The sequence below is a fragment of the Perca flavescens genome, chromosome 12 (assembly GCF_004354835.1).
Source record: "Perca flavescens isolate YP-PL-M2 chromosome 12, PFLA_1.0, whole genome shotgun sequence".
Classification (NCBI taxonomy): domain Eukaryota; kingdom Metazoa; phylum Chordata; class Actinopteri; order Perciformes; family Percidae; genus Perca; species Perca flavescens.
In genome coordinates, this window is record NC_041342.1 from 35,965,131 (window position 1) to 35,989,073 (window position 23,943).

A 23,943-nucleotide genomic window follows, 5' to 3' on the forward strand; every position below is an offset into this window, starting at 1 on the left:
ATTTCGAGACAAATAGGATATAATGTAATATTTTCAAATGTAATTCCCTAGCTTTGTTCGTGATACAATATCTAAAGGGACCAAGCCGCGCCCTATGCCAGCTGGGAGTCTCCCTTCATGTTGTCAGGTGAAACCAATGACGTCATATTGTTTAAAATGCAGGTATTAAAACATGTTGAAACTCTGCTCAAATCTCGGTGCTTTTAATTTGAAAAACCTGGAAGCGGACGTGGGTGTGTGGCGTTTAAATGAATACCTCCAAACCAATCTCCAGACGGCAGCCTGCTAGCCTGCTAGCTGTCAGCGTTAGCCTGTTAGTTGTCAGCGTTAGCCTGTATATCTGTCTGAATAGAACCAGTTTATGAGTTGAGTTTTTGGATAAAATGCCGAGAGTTGCGCGCGACGCGGAGCTGCGGACTCTGACGGAGGTGAGGCAACATTTAAACCTTCCACTTCAATTCAAAATCAAACTTTATTAGATAGAAAACAAGTCGATGCTCACTTCATCAGCTGACAGCCGGCTAACAGGAAGTGCTAGCTTCAGTTAGCTAAATGCTAAAAACAAGTCAGAAAGTAGTTTATTGCCACTTACGGGAAATTAACATTGGTGTCTGGTGCATATATATACACACATATACACATTAATGTATATACATATACACACATTACACATTAATATATATACATATACACACATATACACATTAATATATAAACATATACACACATATTACACAATATATATAAATATACAATACATACACACATATTACACATTACTATGTATAAATATACCTTACATATACACACATATTACACAGTATATATATAAATATACAAAACATATGCAAATATTATTACACATTACTATATATATATACATACACACATATTACACATTACTATATATACATACACACATAACACATTACTATATATAAATATACAATACATACACACACATATTACACATTACTATATATAAATATACAATGCATATATACACATATTACACATTACTATATATACATACACACATATAACACATTACTATATATAAATATACAATACATATACACACATATTACACATTACTATATATACATATACACACATATTACACATTACTATATATAAATATACAATACATATATACACATATTACACATTACTATATATACATACACACATGTAACACATTAGTATATATAAATATACAATACATATACACACATATTACACATTACTATGTATACATACACACACATATTACACATTAATATGTATAAATATACAATACATCCACACATATTACACATTACTATATATATATATATATATATATATATATATATATGTACGTATATATATATATATATATATAAATATACTGTACCTATACACATATTACACATTAATATATATATAAATGTACAATGAAGACACACAGAAACATAGAAAAGGAGAAACAGAAAATATTTAGAACTTAATATAAAGGAGTTTGAATACATAATGTGTTAACCCCCTCCCCCCTCCCCCAGTGTGAGTACAGGTGTCCAGCTGAGACTCTGTCAGACCTGCAGACGGTCCGGTCCCTGTTCTCTGATCTGCGTCTCTATGTGGACTACTACTGTAAGTTTCCATTCATCACTTATCAGCCTCACCCCTACACTGGGGCCTACACTTCCCACAATCCTTAGGGGGATGTAAACAGGAAGTACATTGGTCCAATTTCTAAATGCTACACAGACACAGAGACACACACACACACACACACACACACACACACACAGACATACACTCACACACAGTATACTACAGTATATATATATATACATACATACATACTACAGTATATATATGTATATATATGTGTGTATATATATATATATATATATATATATATATATATATATATATATATATATATATGTGTATATGTATGTCAGTGAGTCACAAGATGATGATTATGATTCATTTCTAAAATCTGCTCCGACAGGTTATCCGAACAAAGAGAAGAAGAAGCTGCTTTACCTGGCCGGCACACTTCCTGTTTCCTACGACGGTGAGACTCTTCTTCTGTGGTTATATGTGTGTGTGTGTGTGTGTGTGTGTGTGTGTGTGTGTGTGTGTGTGTGTGTGTGTGTGTGTTTCTGTGTGTGTCTCTGTGTCTGTCTCTGTGTGTGTGTGTGAAGCTATGTTTCCATCCACACGTTTTATCTGAATTAAGTGACATTTTAATGAAAAATGCCGTCATGGAAACAGAAAAAAATCCGATTGAATTTCATGAATATCGACTCAAAGGAAATACATTCGGTCTCATCAGATTTTCTCTTGATCGATATATAGATTGGCCTATGTGATAAAAAGAGAGTTCACCTTTTAGATGAGCTGGATCAGATCCTCAGCCAAAGGCCCATCGCAGCTCCCTTAGCCACTTATTCAGTGTGCCGATGCCGATCGGCAGAATGACTATAATGCCCCATACTTATTCTGCCACATTTTTGTCCCGCTACTAGTCACGGAGCGTTGCCAACACATGAACACAAAATACATGAAAATGTGTGTAATGATCGGGACTGATGTGCTATGACTTTTCTAAGAGATTTGCTGCGCGGTTTTCACGAAATCGGCAAACAAAATGTAGCGAAATTTCCCATAGACTTTAATGGGAAATCTTCGGGAAATCGCTTAACATAGCTCAAAACAACCCCTCTTTGGGGCCATGCTGTATCGCCATACTTTAATGTAGAAAAATAATTAAAAGTTTAAACCGAAGACAGAACATTGGCGTTTATTGGGCTGAATGGGCATTCTGATATCAAGCACGGTTTCTACCAAATCACAGTTTATGTATGGTCCAGTTTTCAGACCGTTTCAGATTTTCCAATGTGTGTGTATGGGACAGAATGTTAAGAACTAGAGGGGAAGACAGAGGGGGGAGCTGCAGTACAATTCTCTGAAATCTTTCCAAACAAATTGATCTCTCCCCTACAGTTTTCACTCTTCATACATCATGTTTGGTCAAAATGTAGAAAATGTTGTGCTGGTCGCAGACATGTAACTATGGAATCCACCGGACTTAAACTTTTGGCTCTGTTCATACCAACTGCCGATAGAAACTGTGGAAAAAAAATATCTGGAAGGACGCAGATGGTTCCCTGTTTGTTACCTGCTCTGTGTCCCATATATTTGACACCACAAACATAAAAACCACATCAATGAGTTCACCAGACCTTTATCTCTCTGTGATGATAATATTTTTGCCATTTGGACCCAAGGTTTTTGAATTACAGAACAAACTTAAGAGGTATAATTATCATTAAATGGACATATTTGACCCATGGAAGATAATGTCTACCCCTCCCTGCTCTACTCCATCACTGTGGAAATCACCATAGCAACAAGTTCTGACACACACACCTCCTATCATGGAGACTCTTTACTGTAGTCCATGTTGTCCTCTCTTTTCAGGACATGTCAAACAGCAGATTTACTGTTAGCCAGTGTTATTCGGATGTGCACCAAGTACTAGGCACACTTTCAAAATTTCCTGTGGACTTTTCTAGTATTAACTACTACTGTTGTCTAGTGAAACTTTGATCACTAAAGTTGGCTTGAATGTTGTGCGATTCAGTGCGAAAATGAACGTAAACACCTTAAAATGTCTCAAATCAGTTCGATATACCAAATAATGGCAAAACAGCGATGTCATTACACAACAGGTTTTTATTCACTTTAAAACCGTTGGATGGAAACACACTTTCACACTCAGCTTTATTCACATGAATTCTTTACCGAACTTCAGATAATTCAATTAACAAGTGGATGGAAACTTAATTACTGCTAACCTTGTTATTCTGCTCTGGTTCTGTGTGTGTACAGGAAGTGACTATAATATCCCAGTGTGTCTCTGTGTGTGTGTACAGGAAGTGAGTTTAATATCCCAGTGTGTCTCTGTGTGTGTACAGGAAGTGACTATAATATCCCAATGTATCTCTCTGTGTGTGTACAGGAAGTGAGTTTAATATCCCAGTGTGTCTCTGTGTGTGTGTGTGTACAGGAAGTGACTATAATATCCCAGTGTGTCTCTGTGTGTGTACAGGAAGTGACTATAATATCCCAGTGTGTCTCTGTGTGTGTACAGGAAGTGAGTTTAATATCCCAGTATGTCTCTGTGTGTGTGTGTACAGGAAGTGACTATAATATCCCAGTGTGCATCTGGCTGCATGAGACCCACCCGGCGTCGCGTCCCCGCTGCTTTGTCTGTCCCTCCGTCTCCATGGTGATCAACCCGTCCTGCTGCTGCGTGGACGCCGACGGCAACATCAGCCTGGACGCTCTCCGCACCTGGACACAGGTGAGCTCGTTAGCCCGTTAGCATCAGCCTGGACACAGGTGAGCTCGTTAGCTTTGGTCTGATGCTCTCCGCACCTGGACACAGGTGAGCTCGTTAGCTTTGGTCTGACCCTCTCCACACCTGGACACAGGTGAGCTCGTTAGCTTTGGTCTGACCCTCTCCACACCTGGACACAGGTGAGCGAGCTCGTTAGCTTTGGTCTGACGCTCTGCGCACCTGGACACAGGTGAGCTCGTTAGCTTTGGTCTGACGCTCTGCGCACCTGGACACAGGTGAGCTCGTTAGCTTTGGTCTGACGCTCTGCGCACCTGGACGCAGGTGAGTTTGTTAGCTTTGGTCTGAATCAGCTGATCAGTTTCCGTTCACACCTGGAGAAATCCCAGCAGACTAAAACGTGTGATTATGGCGTGTTCACACCACGGCGGTTCACGCGAATTCGGATTCCATACAAAGTCAACGCAAAGACGCCATTAGATGTGAAGTCGCACCATGCGGCGTGAATGAGGCGAGGATGTTAATTGATTCTATCACACCGCATAATCGCCATGAATTAAAATATTTGAACTTGACCGGGAACCATCACCTTATGGTGGTGGAGAGGTTTGGGTGTCTCTATGAACCCGAGGGCTGTGTTGTCTGGAGCTTGGTGCTCCTGGTAGGGTCTCCCAATGCAAAGTGGTCTCAGGTGAGGGGCCAGACAAAGAATGGTTCAAAAACCCTATGAGTGATCGAGGTAGAGATGGAGTGACCCTGCCCGGAGGAAGCCCGGGGCACCCGTCTGGAGCCAGGCCCAGATGGAGGGCTCGTCAGCGAGTGTCTGGTGGCCGGCCAGGCACAGCCCGAAAAAGCAACCTTGCTCCCATCTCTCCATCCCATGGGCCCAGCACCAGTGGGAGGAACCGCTGGGGTCAGGTGCGCTGCTACACGGGTGGCAGTGAAGGTCAGGGGCCTCAACGGACCTTGGTAGATGGAGTAGATGGAGTGCTACCGGTTAGATCTGGTGGGGCTTACCTCTACGCACAGTCTCGGTTCTGGAACCATACTCCTGGATAGGGGTTGGACTCTTTTCTTCTCCGGAGTTGCCCAGGGTGTTAGGCGCCGGGTGGGTGTGGGGATACTCACAAGACCCCGGCTGGCGCCGCTTCGTTGGAGTTTACCCCGTGGGCGAGAGGGTCGCCTCCCCACGCCTGCGGGTTGTGGGGGAAAACTCTGACTGTTGTTTGTGCATATGCACCAAACAAGAGTTCGGAGTATTCGGCCTTCTTGGAGACCTTGAGTGGAGTCCTGCATGGGGCTCCAGTGGGGGACTCCATAGTTCTGCTGGGGGACTTCAACACGCACGTGGGCAATGATGGAGACACATGGAGAGGCGTGATTGGGAGGAACAGCCTCCCTGATCTAAACCAGAGTGGCTGTTTGTTGTTGGACTTCTGTGCTAGTCATGGATTGTCTATAACGAACACCATGTTCGAACATAGGGATGCTCATAAGTGTACTTGGTACCAGAGCACCCTAGGCCAAAGGTCAATGATCAATTTTATAATCGTTTCATCTGATCTGAGGCCGTATGTTTTGGACACTCGGGTGAAGAGAGGGGCGGAGCTGTCAACCGATCACCATCTGGTGGTGAGTTGGGTCAGGGGGTGGGGGAAGACTCTGGACAGACCTGGTAAGCCCAAACGGGTAGTGCGGGTAAATTGGGAACGTCTGGAGGAGGCCGCTGTCCGACAGACTTTCAACTCACACCTCCGGCGGAGCTTTTCGTGCATCCCTGTGGAGGCTGGGGGCATTGAACCCGAGTGGACAATGTTCAAAGTTTCCATTGCTGAAGCTGCGGCGAGGAGCTGTGGTCTTAGGGTCTTAGGTGCCTCAAGGGGCGGTAACCCACGAACACCGTGGTGGACACCGGTGGTCAGGGAAGCCGTCCGACTGAAGGAGTCTTTCCGGTTTATGTTATCCCAGAGGACTCCGGAGGCAGTTGCAGGGTACCGAAGGGCCCGAAGGGCTGCAGCCTCTGCCGTGAAAGAGGCAAAGCAGCGGGTGTGGGAGAAGTTTGGAGAAGACATGGAGAAGGACTTTCGGTCAGCATCAATGTGCTTCTGGAAAACTGTTCGCCACCTCAGGAGGGGGAAGCGGGGAACCATCCAAGCTGTGTACAGTAAGGATGGGACACTGTTGACCTCAACTGAGGAGGTAATAGGGCGGTGGAAGGACCACTTTGAGAAACTCCTGAATCCGACTAATACGCCCTCTATGTTAGAGGCAGAGCTGGAGGATGATGGGGGATCATTGTCATGTTCCCAGGTGGAAGTCACTGATGTAGTCAAACAACTCCACAGTGGCAAAGCCCCGGGGATTGGTGAGATCCGTCCAGAAATGCTCAAGGCTCTGGGTGTGGAGGGGCTGTCTTGGTTGACACGACTCTTCCACATTGCGTGGAAGTCTGGAACAGTGCCAAAGGAGTGGCAGACCGGGGTGGTGGTTCCCCTTTTTAAAAAGGGGGACCAGAGGGTGTGTGCCAATTATAGGGGTATCACACTTCTCAGCCTCCCTGGTAAAGTCTACTCCAAGGTGCTGGAAAGGAGGGTTCGGCCGATAGTCGAACCTCGGGTTGAGGAGGAAAAATGCGGATTCCGTCCTGGTTGTGGAACAACGGACCAGCTCTTCACTCTCGCAAGGATCCTGGAGGGAGCCTGGGAGTATGCCCAACCGGTCTACATGTGTTTTGTGGATTTGGAGAAGGCGTATGACCGGGTCCCCCGGGAGATACTGTGGGAGGTGCTGCGGGAGTATGGGGTGAGGGGGTCTCTACTCAGAGCCATCCAATCTCTGTATGACCAAAGTGAGAGCTGTGTCCGGGTTCTCGGCAGTAAGCCAGACTTGTTTCAGGTGAGGGTTGGCCTAGGAAATGAGTTCTTACCCCAAGTGAAGGAGTTCAAGTACCTTCTTGTTCGCAAGTGAGGGGACAATAGAGCGGGAGAATCGGCGCAGCGGGTGCGGTATTACATTTAATTTATGTGACGAAAAGAGAGCTGAGCCAGAAGGCAAAGCTCTCGATCTACCGGTCAGTTTTCGTTCCTACCCTCACCTATGGTCATGAAGGCTGGGTCATGACCGAAAGAACGAGATCCAGGGTACAAGCGGCCGAAATGGGTTTCCTCAGGAGGGTGGCTGGCGTCTCCCTTAGAGATAGGGTGAGAAGCTCAGTCATCCGTGAGGAGCTCGGAGTAGAGCCGCTGCTCCTTTGCGTCGAAAGGAGCCAGTTGAGGTGGTTCGGGCATCTGGTAAGGATGGAAAATGGATGGAACTTGAGCGAGAAATTTGTGTGTAGATGTGGAGCAGCAGCCAATCAGTGTTTAGAAAGGAGAAACAGCCAATCAGTGTTTAGAAAGGAGCAGCAGCAAATCATTGTTTAGAAAGGTGTGTTCTTTGGGAGAAGTAACTGATACCTCTGGTGTGTTTATGGAGCAGAGCCCTGATAGAACCAGACTCCATCCAGAAAACAAGTGTTTTAAAGGTTGTTTGCTTGTCGTCTCACTGACAGACCTGATAAAGTTTAAATTCAGACTTTTTACAAATCATTATCATGATGTTGTTATTTGGACTTTTTATGCATTTATTGCAATTAAAAAACGGCACAATCTGTTCTTCAAGTCGCGCTGGAAGTGGCTGACTTTAGACGTAACGTTTCCTTCCTGGAGTAAAACACCACCGTGCTCTCTGCTCCGCCAGGTGATGTCATTACCCCGCCAGGTGATTAACAGAGAGACGTGCGGGTATGAAGTCACAGTATACTCACTACGAAAAACTAGACACAACCAGCCTGTAAATGATGTCAGGGGAGCGTTCACAGCGTGGCGTGGCCGCGGCTCTGGTTACCGAGACAGAGCTCAGCTCTGCCGGCGTCTGCCTGTAAAACTTCATGTTGACACTATAAATAAAGTTATATTAAACTTCCTGTCAGGGCGTCTCCAACCTGTTGCTGCTGGTGTCAGAGATGAGGCTGGTCTTCCAGAAGGACCCGCCCCTGTACGCCATTTCACCAGCCAACGCCACACACCCTGCACCGGCCAATGCCACACTACATGCCGGTGTGCCGGTGTCTGGACAGAAAGGTAATCTTCCTATTCTACCTTAGATATATGAACGTTTCGTTTAGCATATTGCTATGTACGTTAGCTGTTGTGTCTCCTGCTAAAGCCCCTCTCCCTCTGTTGCAGCCAGCCAATGGGAGCAGATCAGCGAGACGAGGCGGTCGTACACCGAGGAGCTGCTGGGGATCGACTTCAGTTCTTCATCTTCATCTTCCTCCAACAACCCCTTCCTCTCCTCCTCCTCAGGTCAGACACACAGGTCACAAGACACACAGGTCACATGGTACACAGGTCACATGACACAGGTCACATGGCAGGTCACATGGTACAGAAAATTGAGTTTTGTCTTTGTTTAGTTGTAGAAACTTCAGATCCTCTCAGCAGCAGGATGGGAGCTCTGACGCTGAGAGCAGGCTCACCTGTACGCACGGTCCAATCAGGAGCAGCCTCAGACAGACAGATGACCGTCCAATCAGGAGCAGCCTCAGACAGACAGATGACCGTCCAATCAGGAGCAGCCTCAGACAGACAGATGACCGTCCAATCAGGAGCAGCCTCAGACAGACAGATGACCGTCCAATCAGGAGCAGCCTCAGACAGACAGATGACAGCAGCTAGAGCGGACCTCATGAAGGTGCGTTACGGTGTGGTACGATATGGTAAAGTGTGGTACCGTGTGGTACGGTGAGGTACGGTGTGGTACGGTGAGGTACGATGTGGTACGGTATAGTAAGGTGTGGTAGGGTGAGGTACGATATGGTACGGTGAGGTACAGTGAGGTACGGTGTGGTAAGGTGTGGTATGGTGTGGTACGGTGAGGTAAGGTGTGGTACAGTGTAGTACGTTGTGGTACGGTACGGTGAGGTACGGTGTGGTAAGGTGTGGTATGGTGAGGTACGGTGAGGTACGGTGTAGTACGTTGTGGTGCGGTGTGGTACGATGTGGTACGGTGTGGTACGGTGCTGTACGGTGCGGTACGGTGAGGTACGGTGAGGTGCGGTACGGTGCGGTACGGCGTGTTACGATGTGATACGGTGAGGTACGGTGTGTTACGGTGAGGTACGGTGTGTTACGGTGACGGACGGTGCGGAACGGTGTGGTACGGTGAGGTACGGGGTGTTACGGTGTGCTACGGTGAGGTACGGTGCAGTACGGTGAGGTACAGTGAGGTACGGTGTGTTACGATGTGGTACGGTGTGGTACGGTGAGGTACGGTGAGGTACGGTGTGGTGGCGTGAGGTAATGTGAGGTACGGTGGTAAGGTGTGGTATGGTGTGGTGGTGAGGTAAGGTGTGGTACAGTGTAGTACGCTGTGGTACGGTACGGTGAGGTACGGTGTGGTAAGGTGTGGTATGGTGAGGTACGATATGGTACGGTGAGGTACAGTGATGCAGTGTGGTAAGGTGTGGTATGGTGTGGTACGGTGAGGTAAGGTGTGGTACAGTGTGAGTACGTTTGTGGTACGGCACGGTGAGGCACGTGGTAGGTGTGGTATGGTGAGTGCGGTGTAGTATGTTGTGAGTGCGGTGTGAGTGCGATGTGGTGCGGTGTAGTGCGGTGCTGTATGCGGTGCGGTACGGTGAAGTGCGGTGAGGTGCCGGTGCAGTGCGGTGCAGGCGTGTTGTAGTGCGGTGAGGTGGTGTTACGGTGTGCTACGGTGAGTGCGGTGTGTTACGATGTGAGTACGGTGAGGAGTGCGGTGTGTTACGATGTGTGAATGCGGTGAATTACGGTTGCGATGCGGTGAGGTACAGTGAGGTGCGGTGTGTTACGATGTGCGGTGTGAGTGCGGTGAAGTGCGGTGAGGTGCGGCTGGCCCAGTGCGGTGAAGTGCGGTGCGGTGAAGTGCGGTGAGGTACGGTGGTACAGTGGTGGGTGTGTTACGATGTGGTACGGTGATGCGGTGTGTTACGATGTGGCACGGTGAGGCGGTGAGTTACGGTGTTTACGGTGAGAATGCGGTGATGCGGTGAGGCGGTGTAATGCGGTGAGGTGCGGTGAGGTGCGGTGAGGCGGTGTAATGCGGTGAGGCACGGTGTGGTACGGTGAGGTACGGTGCGCTACGGTGAGGTACGGTGTGGTACGGTGAGTTACGGTGCGCTACGATGAGGCGGTGAGTACGGTGTGTTCACGGTGAGAATGCGGTATGGTGCGGTGATACGGTGTGTTACAGTGCGCTACGGTGAGGTGCGGTGGTAACGGTGAGTTACGCGTGCGCTACGATGAGGTGCGGTGAGGCACGGTGTGTTGCGGTGCGCTACGGTGAGGTGCGGTGTGGTACGGTGAGTTACGGTGCGCTACGATGAGGTACGGTGAGGTACGGTGTGTTACGGTGAGGTACGGTATGGTACGGTGAGGTACGGTGAGGTACGGTGTGTTACGGTGCGCTACGGTGAGGTACGGTGAGGTACGGTGAGGTACGGTGCGCTACGATGAGGTACGGTGTTTTCAGTTTCTCTGTCTTGGTCCTCTTCCTCCCTCAGATGGCAGCAGGTCTTCCTCCCGACAAGGCGGCCATCTTCCTGTCTCTGGTCACCCTGGAGGGGCGGGACTTCAGCCCTGATGATGTCATGGAGGCCGTCAGACTCAACAGAGATTACCCATCAGCCCTCAGGTTCCTGTCTCACTGCTGCCCACTCTGCCAGGACCAGGTGTCCTTCAGCAAGGTCTGTCCATCTGTCTGCCTGTTTCTCTGTCTGTCTCTGTCTGTCTCTCTGTCTGTCTGTCTCTCTGCCTATCTCTGTTTGTCTGTCTCTGTCTGTCTGTCTGTCTCTCTGCTTGTCTGTCTATCTCTGTCTGCCTGCCTGTCTGTCTACCTGTCTGTCTGTCTCTCTGTCTGTCTGTCTGTCTTTCTCTCTGCCTCTCTGTCTGTCTGTCTCTGTCTGTCTGTCTGTCTCTCTGCTTGTCTGTCTATCTCTGTCTGCCTGCCTGTCTGTCTACCTGTCTGTCTGTCTCTCTGTCTGTCTGTCTCTGTCTTTCTCTCTGTCTGTCTGTCTCTGTCTGTCTGTCTGTCTGTCTCTCTGCTTGTCTGTCTATCTCTGTCTGCCTGCCTGTCTGTCTACATGTCTGTCTGTCTCTCTGCCTCTCTGTCTGTCTGTCTGCCTGTCTACCTGTCTGTCTGCCTGCCTGTCTGTCTACCCGTCTGCCTGTCTGTCTTCTGCCGATGTTTTTCTTGTTTTCTCTTTAAAGGACCACGCCAACTTATTGGTCCTTTATCTTATTCACTGTAACCCCCAGAGTTAGACTAGTCCATACATACCCTTCTCATCTCTTATTGGGACTTTATCTTATTCACTGTAACCCCCAGAGTTAGACTAGTCCATACATACCCTTCTCATCTCTTATTGGTCCTTTATCTTATTCACTGTAACCCCAGAGTTAGACTAGTCCATACATACCCTTCTCATCTCTTATTGGGACTTTATCTTATTCACTGTAACCCCCAGAGTTAGACTAGTCCATACATACCCTTCTCATCTCTTATTGGGACTTTATCTTATTCACTGTAACCCCCAGAGTTAGACTAGTCCATACATACCCTTCTCATCTCTTATTGGGACTTTATCTTATTCACTGTAACCCCCAGAGTTAGACTAGTCCATACATACCCTTCTCATCTCTTATTGGGACTTTATCTTATTCACTGTAACCCCCAGAGTTAGACTAGTCCATACATACCCTTCTCATCTCTTATTGGGACTTTATCTTATTCACTGTAACCCCAGAGTTAGACTAGTCCATACATACCCTTCTCATCTCTTATTGGGACTTTATCTTATTCACTGTAACCCCCAGAGTTAGACTAGTCCATACATACCCTTCTCATCTCTTATTGGGACTTTATCTTATTCACTGTAACCCCCAGAGTTAGACTAGTCCATACATACCCTTCTCATCTTTGTGTGTGCTGTAACGCTGTCTGACGCACCCACCGGTAGCTTAGCTTAGCACAGATCCTGCAGGTGACTGGTTCCAGTAATCCTACTGCTCCCAATAAGTGACAAAATAACACCAACATGTTCCTATTTCCATGTTGTGATTTGTAGAGCCACAGTGTGTATAAATAGCAAGGTCACATGACACACAGCCATCTTCTAACCGTAAACAAACCGGGAACTATATTCTCAGAAAGGTGAAGCACTGCTACTTGGGCGGAGTGATTTGCTTTGCAGCACCTGAGAAGCCGAGAGCAGCTTCTCCTTTCTGAGAATATAGTTCCCAGTTTGTTTACGTTAGAAGATGGCTGTGTGTCATGTGACCTTTTTATTTGTACACGCTTTGACTCTACAAATCACAACTATGGAAATAGGAACATGTTGGTGTTATTTTGTAACTTATTGGGAGCAGTAGGTTAGATGGAACCAGTTACCTGCAGGATCTGTGCTAAGCTAAGCTAATGCTGCGGGCGTCAGACAGCGTTACAGCACGCACTGAGATGAGAAGGGTATGTATGGACTAGTCTAACTCTGGGGTTACAGTGAATAAGATAAAGTCCCAATAAGAGATGAGAGAATGAGGTTAACAGATTGAAGATGGCGCCGGGTGTCATGGCACGCCATCTCTCTGTCCCTGTGTCTTTTCTCTCTCAGTTGTTTATTGTGTTTATAGTGGCGTCTTTGCTTGTTGTAAATACCCAATCGCTGTTGGTGTACGAGCGCCAGGCACTTTATGACATATGTAACTTTGTTCGGAGGATTCCTCATGAGTATGGTCAACAACAGAAATCGAGGCTTCCTCCGTTTCTGGCTTCAGTACCGGAGGAACTGTTTCGCCGTAAGCCAGTTTTCCTACCCCCCGTAAAAGGACCCGCAGGAGACACGGGCGTGCACGCGGTACACGCTCGGGCATACATGTGAAGATTAAAACCGTAGAGAGGATGACGAACAGGGATCATGCTGTGTATGTCAGATGTAAATTGGATTTTGCGTGCCGACAGCGGTGGATTCTTCCTGTTTACCCGGTGTCTCCTGAGCTCGATCAGCTGTTGCAGCCCTGCTGGTCACAAAGGATGCGTGGAAGGGGAGGTGCTTGTCTGGATAACTTGCGTTACCTGGATTGTAAAACTTCATCGGGTGTTGAGGTAGGGAAAGTCCAAATGGCTCTCCTTAACGCTCGGTCACTGTCCAATAAGACGTTTATCCTCCGAGACTTTTATGACTCCCATGAATTGGATGTAATGTTTTTAACAGAGACGTGGTTGCATGTCGGTGAATTAGCGCCCCTGGTGGAACTCTGTCCTCCTGATTCCAGTTTCTTCAGTTCTCCTCGACTGACAGGCAGAGGAGGTGGGGTGGCCTCACTTTTTAAGGACCGTTTTAAATGCAAACAGTTGCTAAACCTCCCTGTCTTCACTAGTTTTGAACTGCAGCTTTTCACCTTGAATAATCCCTCTCTTGTTTTGGTTGCTGTTATCTATCGTCCACCCAAATATCATGATAAATTTATTTCTGAATTTGCAGACTTTTTATCCAGCTTTTTTTCTGCAATATGAAAGGATTTTGATTGTTGGTGATTTTAACATTCACATTTGTTGTATTGACAAGCCTCTGGTTAAAGACTTTTTAAATATTATTGAGTCTTTTAATCTCACACAATTTGTGACTGGATCAACACATCAGCACGGACATACACTTGATCTAGTGTTAGGTTATGGGTTGTCTGTATCTGTAAATGAAATTTCTGTGTTACCTGTTTTAGATCACTCAATAATTTCATTTGAAATTTTAATTCCAAATTCACTCATCCTTGGGAAAGAAACAAGGACAATAAGGTCATCTCGTCATATCAGCACAAGAGCTTTACATGATCTAGCTATGGGTTTGCGGATGTGTCGATCCAGTATTTAATCAGGCTCTTTCAGTTGACCTCCTTACATCTAATTTTAACAGTGTTCTTGGGGCCTTCTTGACTCTGTGGCTCCAGTAAAGACCCGGAGGTGTCTTATAAAGAACCATACCCTTGGTTAAATGATGATTTACAAATGCTTAGAAAGAGCTGCAGAAAAATTGAACGTCAGTGGCGTCACTCAAGGCTTGAAGTGTTTTATCATGCATGGAAAGACAGTCTGACCAACTACCAATCTAGGATGTCAGCTGCAAAAGCAGCCTACTATTCTAATTTGATTTTAAATAATAGGCATAATCCCAGACTGTTATTTGACACTGTTTCTCGACTCTCAGCGTGTTCATGCAGTTAGTGGTACTGACCTATCTGCACATGATTTCTTATTGTATTTTAATGAAAGGGTAGAGGACATTAGAGCCAAAATACCCCAGTCTTACAGTGACAATGCAGAGTGTGTTTTTGATTTGTCTATCTGCACAGGACAAGGCTTTTCTCAATTTGAACCAATTTCCTTGGCTTCTTTGAGTAAGGTTTGTAACGGTAGCACGGTGTACAACCTGCTCACTTGACCCTCTGCCTTCTTGGGTTGTCAAAGAGCTATGGCCTACATTAGGACCTTATGTTTCAATGATCTTAAACTCTTCCGTCCTCACTGGAGTCTTTCCAGCTTGCTTCAAAACTGCTGTGGTTAAACCCCTACTAAAGAAGCCTAGTTTGGATGTAGACTCCATGACCAACTATAGACCTGTCTCAAATTTGGCTTTTCTGTCAAAAGTGTTTGAGAAAGTGGTCTCAAATCAGCTCTTAAATTATTTGTCACTAAATAAGCTATTTGAGCCATTTCAATCGGCTTTCCGGGTAAATCATTCCACAGAAACAGCACTTACAAAAGTGGTGAATGACTTGCTACTGTCTATAGATTCGGGGTCAACAAGCGTTTTCTTGCTGTTAGATCTTAGCGCTGCTTTAAACACGGTTGACCACTGTATATTACTGGATAGACTTGAGAAATTCTTTGGTATCTCAGGACAAGTTCTAGAGTGGTTAAGATCCTACCTGTCAGAAAGATTTCAATGTGTTTTATATGACAACATATTTTCGAGTCCTGTGCCGTTAACCACGGGTTCCCCAAGGCTCTGTACTGGGTCCATTGCTTTTTTCACTTTACCTATCCCCATTGGGTCAGATTTTCCGTTCTTTTGGGATTGCTTTTCATTGTTATGCTGACGACATGCAGCTGTATATGCCACTAGATGTAGGAAGCGAGTCTAACACAGCTAAACTTGAGGCCTGTCTTGCAGCTGTTAAGAGGTGGTTATCAACAAATTTTTGTTGCTTAATTCTGCCAAGACCGAAATGATGGTTATTGGACCAGCAAAACTAGGTCATCTTTATGATCACTTTACTTTGTCTCTCGATGATTGTGTAATCAATCGTAGACACCAAGTTAAGAATCTTGGTGTGCTCTTTGATCAGACACTTTCTTTTGGTTTACATATTAAGGAGGTGACCAGAGTTGCTTTTTTCCATCTCAGAAACATCTCAAAGATAAGATCAATACTGTCGTTTAAGGACGCTGAGGTCCTCATTCATGCCTTTGTGTCATCCAGGCTAGATTATTGTAATGTGCTTCTGTCGGGTCTGCCAAAGAAAAGTCTGCGGAGTCTGCAGTTGGTTCAGAATGCTGCAGCTCGTGTTCTGACTGGAGCCTCCAGATATGAACATATTACACCAGTGTTAGTTTCTCTCCATTGGCTCCCTGTTCATGCCAGAGCAGACTTTAAGGTGTTGCTGCTAATTTATAAAATATTAAATGGCAGCGCACCGTTGTATCTCAATGACCTAGTGAAACCCTATGTGCCTGCTCGAGCCCCGTTCTCAGGGGCGGGTCTTCTGAGTGTCCCAAGGGTTAAAAAGAAGACAATTGGGGAACGGCCTTTTCCTTCCAGCGCACCAACATTGTGGAACAGCTTACCTCTGAACATCAGGCAGGCTTGTTCTGTTGAGGTTTTTAAAGCAAAGCTAAAGACCCATCTGTTTACTGTTGTGTATGAGACCTAATTTTTAATCTAATGTTTTTCTGAGAGTGTGTGTTATATTTTAGTCATTGGAACTGTTTTTAAACTGCATTTTCTATGTTCTGTACAGCACTTTGACTTGAAAGCGCTTTATAAATAAATGTATTATTATTATATTATTATGTATGGACTAGTCTAACTCTGGGGGTTACAGTGAATAAGATAAAGTCCCAATAAGAGATGAGAAGGGTATGTATGGACTAGTCTAACTCTGGGGGTTACAGTGAATAAGATAAAGTCCCAATAAGAGATGAGAAGGGTATGTATGGACTAGTCTAACTCTGGGGGTTACAGTGAATAAGATAAAGTCCCAATAAGAGATGAGAAGGGTATGTATGGACTAGTCTAACTCTGGGGGTTCACGTGAATAAGATAAAGTCCCAATAAGTCGATGTGTTCCTGTTTGTCTTGTCTGCAGACCATCACCATGTGTTTCTTCTTCTCTGGCTGTATTTCCTGCAGATCATCGTCACCATGTGTTTCTTCTTCTCTGGCTGTATTTCCTGCAGACCATCACCATGTGTTTCTTCTTCTCTGGCTGTATTTCCTGCAGATCATCGTCACCATGTGTTTCTTCTTCTCTGGCTGTATTTCCTGCAGATCATCACCATGACTCACTGCTCCTGCTTCCTGTGTCAGACGTGTTTTAAGACATTCTTCTCGGCAGCCATTAAAGAGCGCAGCATCGATCAGCTGGTCTGTCCTCAGTGTGGCCGGCCGGAGGTCAAAGGTCACGCAGGGATGGAGTACTTCAACCTGCTGGACACTCAGGTACGCTCACCTGCTCAGGTACACTCACCTGCTCAGGTACACTACTCTACTCAGGTACACTACTCTACTCAGGTACGCTCACCTGCTCAGGTACGCTCACCTGCTCAGGTACACTCACCTGTTCAGGTACGCTCACCTGCTCAGGTACGCTCACCTGCTCAGGTACACTACTCTGCTCAGGCACGCCACCTTTTCAGGCACGCCACCGCCCAGGTACACTACTCTACTCAGGCACGCCACCCTGCTCAGGCACACTACTCTACTCAGGCACGCCACCTGCTCAGGCACGCCACCTGCTCTGGTACACTACTCTACTCAGGCACGCCACCTGCTCAGGTACACCACTCTACTCAGGCACGCCACCTGCTCAGGCACGCCACCTGCTCAGGCACGCCACCTGCTCAGGTACACCCACCTGCTCAGGCACACCACTCTACTCAGGCACGCCACCTGCTCAGGTATGCTCACCTGCTCAGGCACACCACTCTACTCAGGCACGCCACCTGTTCAGGCACGCCACCTGCTCAGGCACGCCTCCTGCTCAGGCACACTACTCCACTCAGGTACACTCACCTGCTCAGGCACGCCACCTGCTCAGGCACGCCACCTGCTCAGGCACACTCACCTGCTCAGGCACACTACTCTACTCAGGTACGCTCACCTGCTCAGGTACACTAACCTACTCACCTGCTCAGGTACACTCACCCACTCAGGTACACCAACCTACTCAGGTACACTAACCTACTCACCTGCTCAGGCACACTCGCCTACTCAGGTACACTCACCTACTCAGGTACACTCCGCCTGCTCAGGTACACTCACCTACTAGGGTACACTTTTCCCTGCTCAGGCACACTCACCTACTCAGGTACACTAATCTACTCAGGTACACTCACCTGCTCAGGTACACTTACCTGCTCTGGTACACTTACCTACTCACCTGCTCAGGCACACTCACCTACTCAGGTACACTACTCAGGTACACTCACCTACTCAGGTACACTAACTCTACTCAGGTACACTCACCTGCTCAGGTACACTCACCTACTCAGGTACACTCCCACCTGCTCACCACGTTCACAAAAAGTTTCTGTTGCCTTTTTCAACTGGAGTTTCCTTACTTAGCGTTGCTTTTTCACATTTCTTTGTTGCTTTTTTAATTTTCTGTGTGTCTCTCTGCTCTCTGTGTGTACATGCATGTCTGTGTGTGTGCGTGTCTGTGTGTGTGTGTGTGTGTGTGTGTGTGTGTGTGTGTGTGTGTGTGTGTGTGTGTGTGTGTGTGTGTGTGTGTGTGTGTCTGTGTGTGTGCGTGTCTGTGTGTGTGTGTGTGTGTGTGTGTCTGTGTGTGTGTGTGCGTGTGTGTGTGTGTGTGTCTGTGTGTGTGTGTCTGTCTCTGTGTGTGTGTGTGTGTGTGTGTGTGTGTGTGTGTGTGTGTGTGTGTGTGCGCGTGTGTGTGTGTGTGTGTGTGTGTGTGTAGATCCGCCACTTCCTGTCTCCTGAGATCCATGAACTGTTCCAGAGGAAACTCCGAGACCGAGCGCTGCAGGAGATGCCAAACTTCCGCTGGTGTGCTCACGTAAGAAATCCTCCGGGTCACGTTTCATACATTAACACCCTCTACATACATACAGTACAGGCCAAAAGTTTGGACACACCTTCTCATTGAATGTGTTTCTTTATTTTCATGACTATTTACATTGTAGATTCTCACTGAAGGCATCAGAACTATGAATGAACACATATGGAATTATGTACTTAACAAAAAAGTGTGAAATAACTGAAAACATGTCTTATATTTTAGATTCTTCAAAGTAGCCACCCTTTGCTTTTTTTATTAATAAGGAAATAATTCCACTAATGAACCCTGACAAAGCACACCTGTGAAGGTAAAACCATTTCAGGTGACTACCTCATGAAGCTCATTGAGAGAACACCAAGGGTTTGCAGAGTTATCAAAAAAAAAAAGCAAAGGGTGGCTACTTTGAAGAATCTAAAATATAAGACATGTTTTCAGTTATTTCACACTTTTTTGTTAAGTACATAATTCCATATGTGTTCATTCATAGTTTTGATGCCTTCAGTGAGAATCTCATGTCATTAAATAGTCATGAAAATAAAGAAAAACGCATTGAATGAGAAGGCGTGTCCAAACTTTTGGCCTGTACTATATATATATATATATATATATATATATATATATATATATATATATATATATATATATATATATATATATATATATATATATATATATATATATATATATATATATATATATATATATATATATATATATATATATATATATATATATACATATATATACATATATGTATATATATATATATATATATATATATATATATATATATATATATATATATATATATATATATATATATATATATATATATATATATATATATATATATATATATATATATATATATATATATATATATATATATATATATATATGTATATATATGTATGTATGTAAAAAGGAAGCAAAATCAAAGTCACAATGAAAAACTGGAATAATTGCTCAGCCGTACTGTCCAGTCAGGCAGCTAGTTACTACCCAAACATGGTCAGGATTTATTTCAACTGTGTGTGTGTGTGTGTGTGTGTGTGTGTGTGTGTGTGTGTGTGTGTGTGTGTGTGTGTGTGTGTGTGTGTGTGTGTGTGTGTGTGTGTGTGTGTTTCAGTGTTCGTTCGGCATGCTTCATGAAGCGGACCGGTTGAGAATGGACTGTCCCAGCTGCAACAAGAGTACCTGCTGTCAGTGTAGATCAGCTGTAAGACACACACACACACACACACACACACACACACAGACACACACACACAGACACACACACACACAGAGACAGACACACACACACAGACAGACACACACACACATGTAAAGACCAGGTGTGTGTGTGCACGTAAAGACCAGGTGTGTGTGCAGGTAAAGACCAGGTGTGTGTGCAGGTAAAGACCAGGTGTGTGTGTGTGTGCAGGTAATGACCAGGTATGTCTGTGCAGGTAAAGACCAGGTATGTCTGTGCAGGTAAAGACCAGGTGTGACCGTTCAGGTAAAGACCAGGTGTGACCGTGCAGGTAAAGACCAGGTGTGTCTGTGCAGGTAAAGACCAGGTGTGTCTGTGCAGGTAAAGACCAGATGTGTCTGTGCAGGTAAAGACCAGGTGTGTCTGTGCAGGTAAAGACCAGGTGTCTGTGCAGGTAAAGACCAGGTGTGTGTGCAGGTAAAGACCAGGTGTGTGTGTGCAACGTAAAGACCAGGTGTGTGTGCAGGTAAAGACCAGGTGTGTGTGTGCAGGTAAAGACCAGGTGTGTGTGTGTGCAGGTAAAGACCAGGTATGTCTGTGCAGGTAAAGACCAGGTGTGACCGTTCAGGTAAAGACCAGGTGTGACCGTTCAGGTAAAGACCAGGTGTTTGTGCAGGTAAAGACCAGGTGTGTGTGCAGGTAAAGACCAGGTGTGTGCAGGTAAAGACCAGGTGTGTGTGTGCACGTAAAAGTGCAGGTAAAGACCAGGTGTGTGTGTGCAGGTAAAGACCAGGTGTGTGTGTGCAGGTAAAGACCAGGTGTGTGTGTGTGTGCAGGTAACGACCAGGTGTGTGTGTGTGTGCAGGTAATGACCAGGTATGTCTGTGCAGGTAAAGACCAGGTGTGACCGTTCAGGTAAAGACCAGGTGTGACCGTGCAGGTAAAGACCAGGTGTGTCTGTGCAGGTAAAGACCAGGTGTGTGTGCAGGTAAAGACCAGGTGTGATCGTGCAGGTAAAGACCAGGTGTGTCTGTGCAGGTAAAGACCAGGTGTGTGTGCAGGTAAAGACCAGGTGTGTGTGTGCACGTAAAGACCAGGTGTGTGCACGTAAAGACCAGGTGTGTGTGTGCAGGTAAAGACCAGGTGTGTGTGTGTGCAGGTAAAGACCAGGTATGTCTGTGCAGGTAAAGACCAGGTGTGACCCGTTCAGGTAAAGACCAGGTGTGACCGTTCAGGTAAAGACCAGGTGTTTGTGCAGGTAAAGACCAGGTGTGTGCAGGTAAAGACCAGGTGTGACCGTGCAGGTAAAGACCAGGTGTGACCGTGCAGGTAAAGACCAGGTGTGACCGTGCAGGTAAAGACCAGGTGTGTCTGTGCAGGTAAAGACCAGGTGTCTGTGCAGGTAAAGACCAGGTGTGTGTGCAGGTAAAGACCAGGTGTGTGTGTGCAGGTAAAGACCAGGTGTGTGTGTGTGTGCAGGTAAAGACCAGGTGTGTGTGTGCAGGTAAAGACCAGGTGTGTGTGTGCAGGTAAAGACCAGGTGTCTGTGCAGGTAAAGACCAGGTGTGTGTGTGCAGGTAAAGACCAGGTATGTCTGTGCAGGTAAAGACCAGGTGTGTGTGTGCAGGTAAAGACCAGGTGTGTGTGTGCAGGTACAGACCAGGTGTGTGTGTGCAGGTAAAGACCAGGTGTCTGTGCAGGTAAAGACCAGGTGTGTCTGTGCAGGTAAAGACCAGGTGTGTGTGTGCAGGTAAAGACCAGGTGTGTGTGTGCAGGTAAAGACCAGGTATGTCTGTGCAGGTAAAGACCAGGTGTGACTGTGCAGGTAAAGACCAGGTATGTCTGTGCAGGTAAAGACCAGGTGTGTCTGTGTCCTGTGTGTCTCCAGTGGTCTCCTGAACATCAGGGAGTTTCCTGTCAGCAGTTCAGAGTCTGGCAGCAGCAGAACCACCCGGACCTCCAGAACTCGGCCCTGCTCAGCTACAGCAGCATCGGTATGCACTCTGTCTGTCTGTCTGTCTGTCTGTCTGTCTGTCTGTCCTCCACAGTGTCCCCAGTATCAGACTGTCTGTCTGTCTGTCCTCAGAGTGTCCCCAGTATCAGACTGTCTGTCTGTCTGTCCTCAGAGTGTCCCCAGTATCAGTCTGTCTGTCTGCCTGTCTGTCTGTCTGTCTGTCCTCACAGTGTCCCCAGTATCAGACTGTCTGTCTGTCTGTCCTCAGAGTGTCCCCAGTGTCAGAGTGTCTTCAGCCTGTCCCGAGGAGGCTGTCTCCACTTCACCTGCAGCCAGTGTCAGCATCAGTTCTGTGGCGGCTGCAGCCAGCCCTTTCTACCCGGATCTGTGAGTCTCTGCTATCATCATATTATATCTACTCTGTGATCACCAAACCCACCAGACTCCATGTAAATAATCAGGACTTTTATCATCGTAACACACACTTCATTCAAAGTGGACATAAACTAAATAAAATTAAAGCTGCAAGCAGCGATGACGACGCCTTAAACTTCTTGCCCGGGGGTACTGGCAGGCGCAACACCACATGTAGACCACACATTCTAAGTTTCATGTAAATCGAATAACTTTTGCCAAGATAGAACCGTTAATGTTTCGACACCCACCTACAGGAAGTTGTTCCTCCATAACTTGCGCATTGTGTTAGCTATCAAAATTCTTTTGATAACTTTTTAGTCACGAGGGTCCACCAAGTCTATATCCAAGTTTTCGTGCAGATTGGACTCCACGGCCCAGGAGGAGTTAGACAAAGTATGTTTCCCATATATTATGATGTGAATAATTAATTAAAAAACTTCTAACAGCGCCATCTAATGGCCGATGCACTATAAATTTGGCGTGGATGCTCAAACCCCTATACGGAACAACTTTGTCATGTTTGGTGTCAATCGGAATAAATCTTGGTAAGATACGCAAGCCCCCTACAGGAAGTTGGTCCTCTGTAACTTACGCATTGTGTTAGCTTTCAAAATTCTTTTGATATATTTTTGTCATGAGGGTCCACCGAGTCTACGTGCACATTTTTGTGCAGTTGGGACTCACGCTCTAGGAGGAGTTAAAAAAAAAAAAGTTTCACTCAAAGCAAATAAGCTAATTAATTAAAAAAAAAAAAAAACCGCGCCATCTAAAGGCCAATTGACAACATATTTGGCACACAGCCTCATTGGCACATGAGGAACAACTTTCTTAAGTTTTGTGTCCATTGAATAATCGTTATGCAAGAAACAGCTGTTCCTGTTTCCACAACCACCTACAGGAAGTTGGTCCTCCATAACTTGCGCATTGTTTTAGCTATCAAAATTCTTTTGATAAATTTTTGTCACGAGGGTCCTCAAGTCTGCACGCAAGTATTTGTGCTGATCGGACTCACGTCCTAGGAGTAGTTAGACAAAGTAGGCTTCCCATATGTCAATATTTTGCTGATTAATTAAAGAAAATGTAAACAGCGCCATCTAATGGCGATTTTGTTGCTGTAACTTATGCATTTTTCAACTATCAAAATTCTCCGGATAACTTTTCGCTATGAGGGTCAACAGATACTACCTGCAAAAATTCAAGAAGATTGAAGTCACGGCCTAGGACAAGTTCGAAAAGAATGTAAAACACCTGAAAAATGCATAATTAAAATGGCCGCCTTCCGTTGGGCGGAGCTAATGAAGGTAAATGGGAAATATGTCTGCAATGATTAGAGCAATATGGGTATTAAATCTGGTGAAGATCGGAGCAACTCTGTCCAAGTTAAGGCCTTCTACGCATTAGGGGGCGCTATGGAGCCCGCTTACAGGTATGGGCCAAATCGCTGTAGAGTCTCGTAGATCCCCCAGGTGTTTATGTTGGCGCCAAGTTTTGTGAGTTTTCAGATATATTGAGGCCGTCAAAAATGTGCCCAAGGGCTAAAACCCATTAGGGGCGCTATAGAGCAACATACCACTCCCAGGCCTTATTGTGTATTCAGATGAAAGAGTTTAATATTCTGTACATGGCTGCAACATTTTAAGAGTTTTAAATG

At 45.9% G+C, this 23,943-nt stretch overlaps 1 protein-coding gene across 1 annotated transcript; it reads left to right on the forward strand.

Annotated features, from left to right (window-relative positions):
• The first annotated feature begins 262 nt into the window (after positions 1-262).
• On the forward strand, positions 263-22,983 carry si:dkey-181m9.8 (uncharacterized). Its single transcript, XM_028594405.1, has 15 exons — positions 263-428; positions 1,542-1,632; positions 2,000-2,065; positions 4,194-4,360; positions 8,325-8,475; positions 8,581-8,700; positions 8,811-9,088; positions 10,938-11,120; positions 16,977-17,147; positions 18,625-18,723; positions 19,856-19,945; positions 21,810-21,915; positions 22,144-22,262; positions 22,611-22,685; positions 22,966-22,983. The coding sequence occupies exons 1-15, from the start codon at positions 384-386 to the stop codon at positions 22,981-22,983; spliced, it is 1,779 nt and encodes a 592-aa protein (XP_028450206.1). The 5' UTR covers positions 263-383.
• The last annotated feature ends 960 nt before the right edge of the window (positions 22,984-23,943 follow it).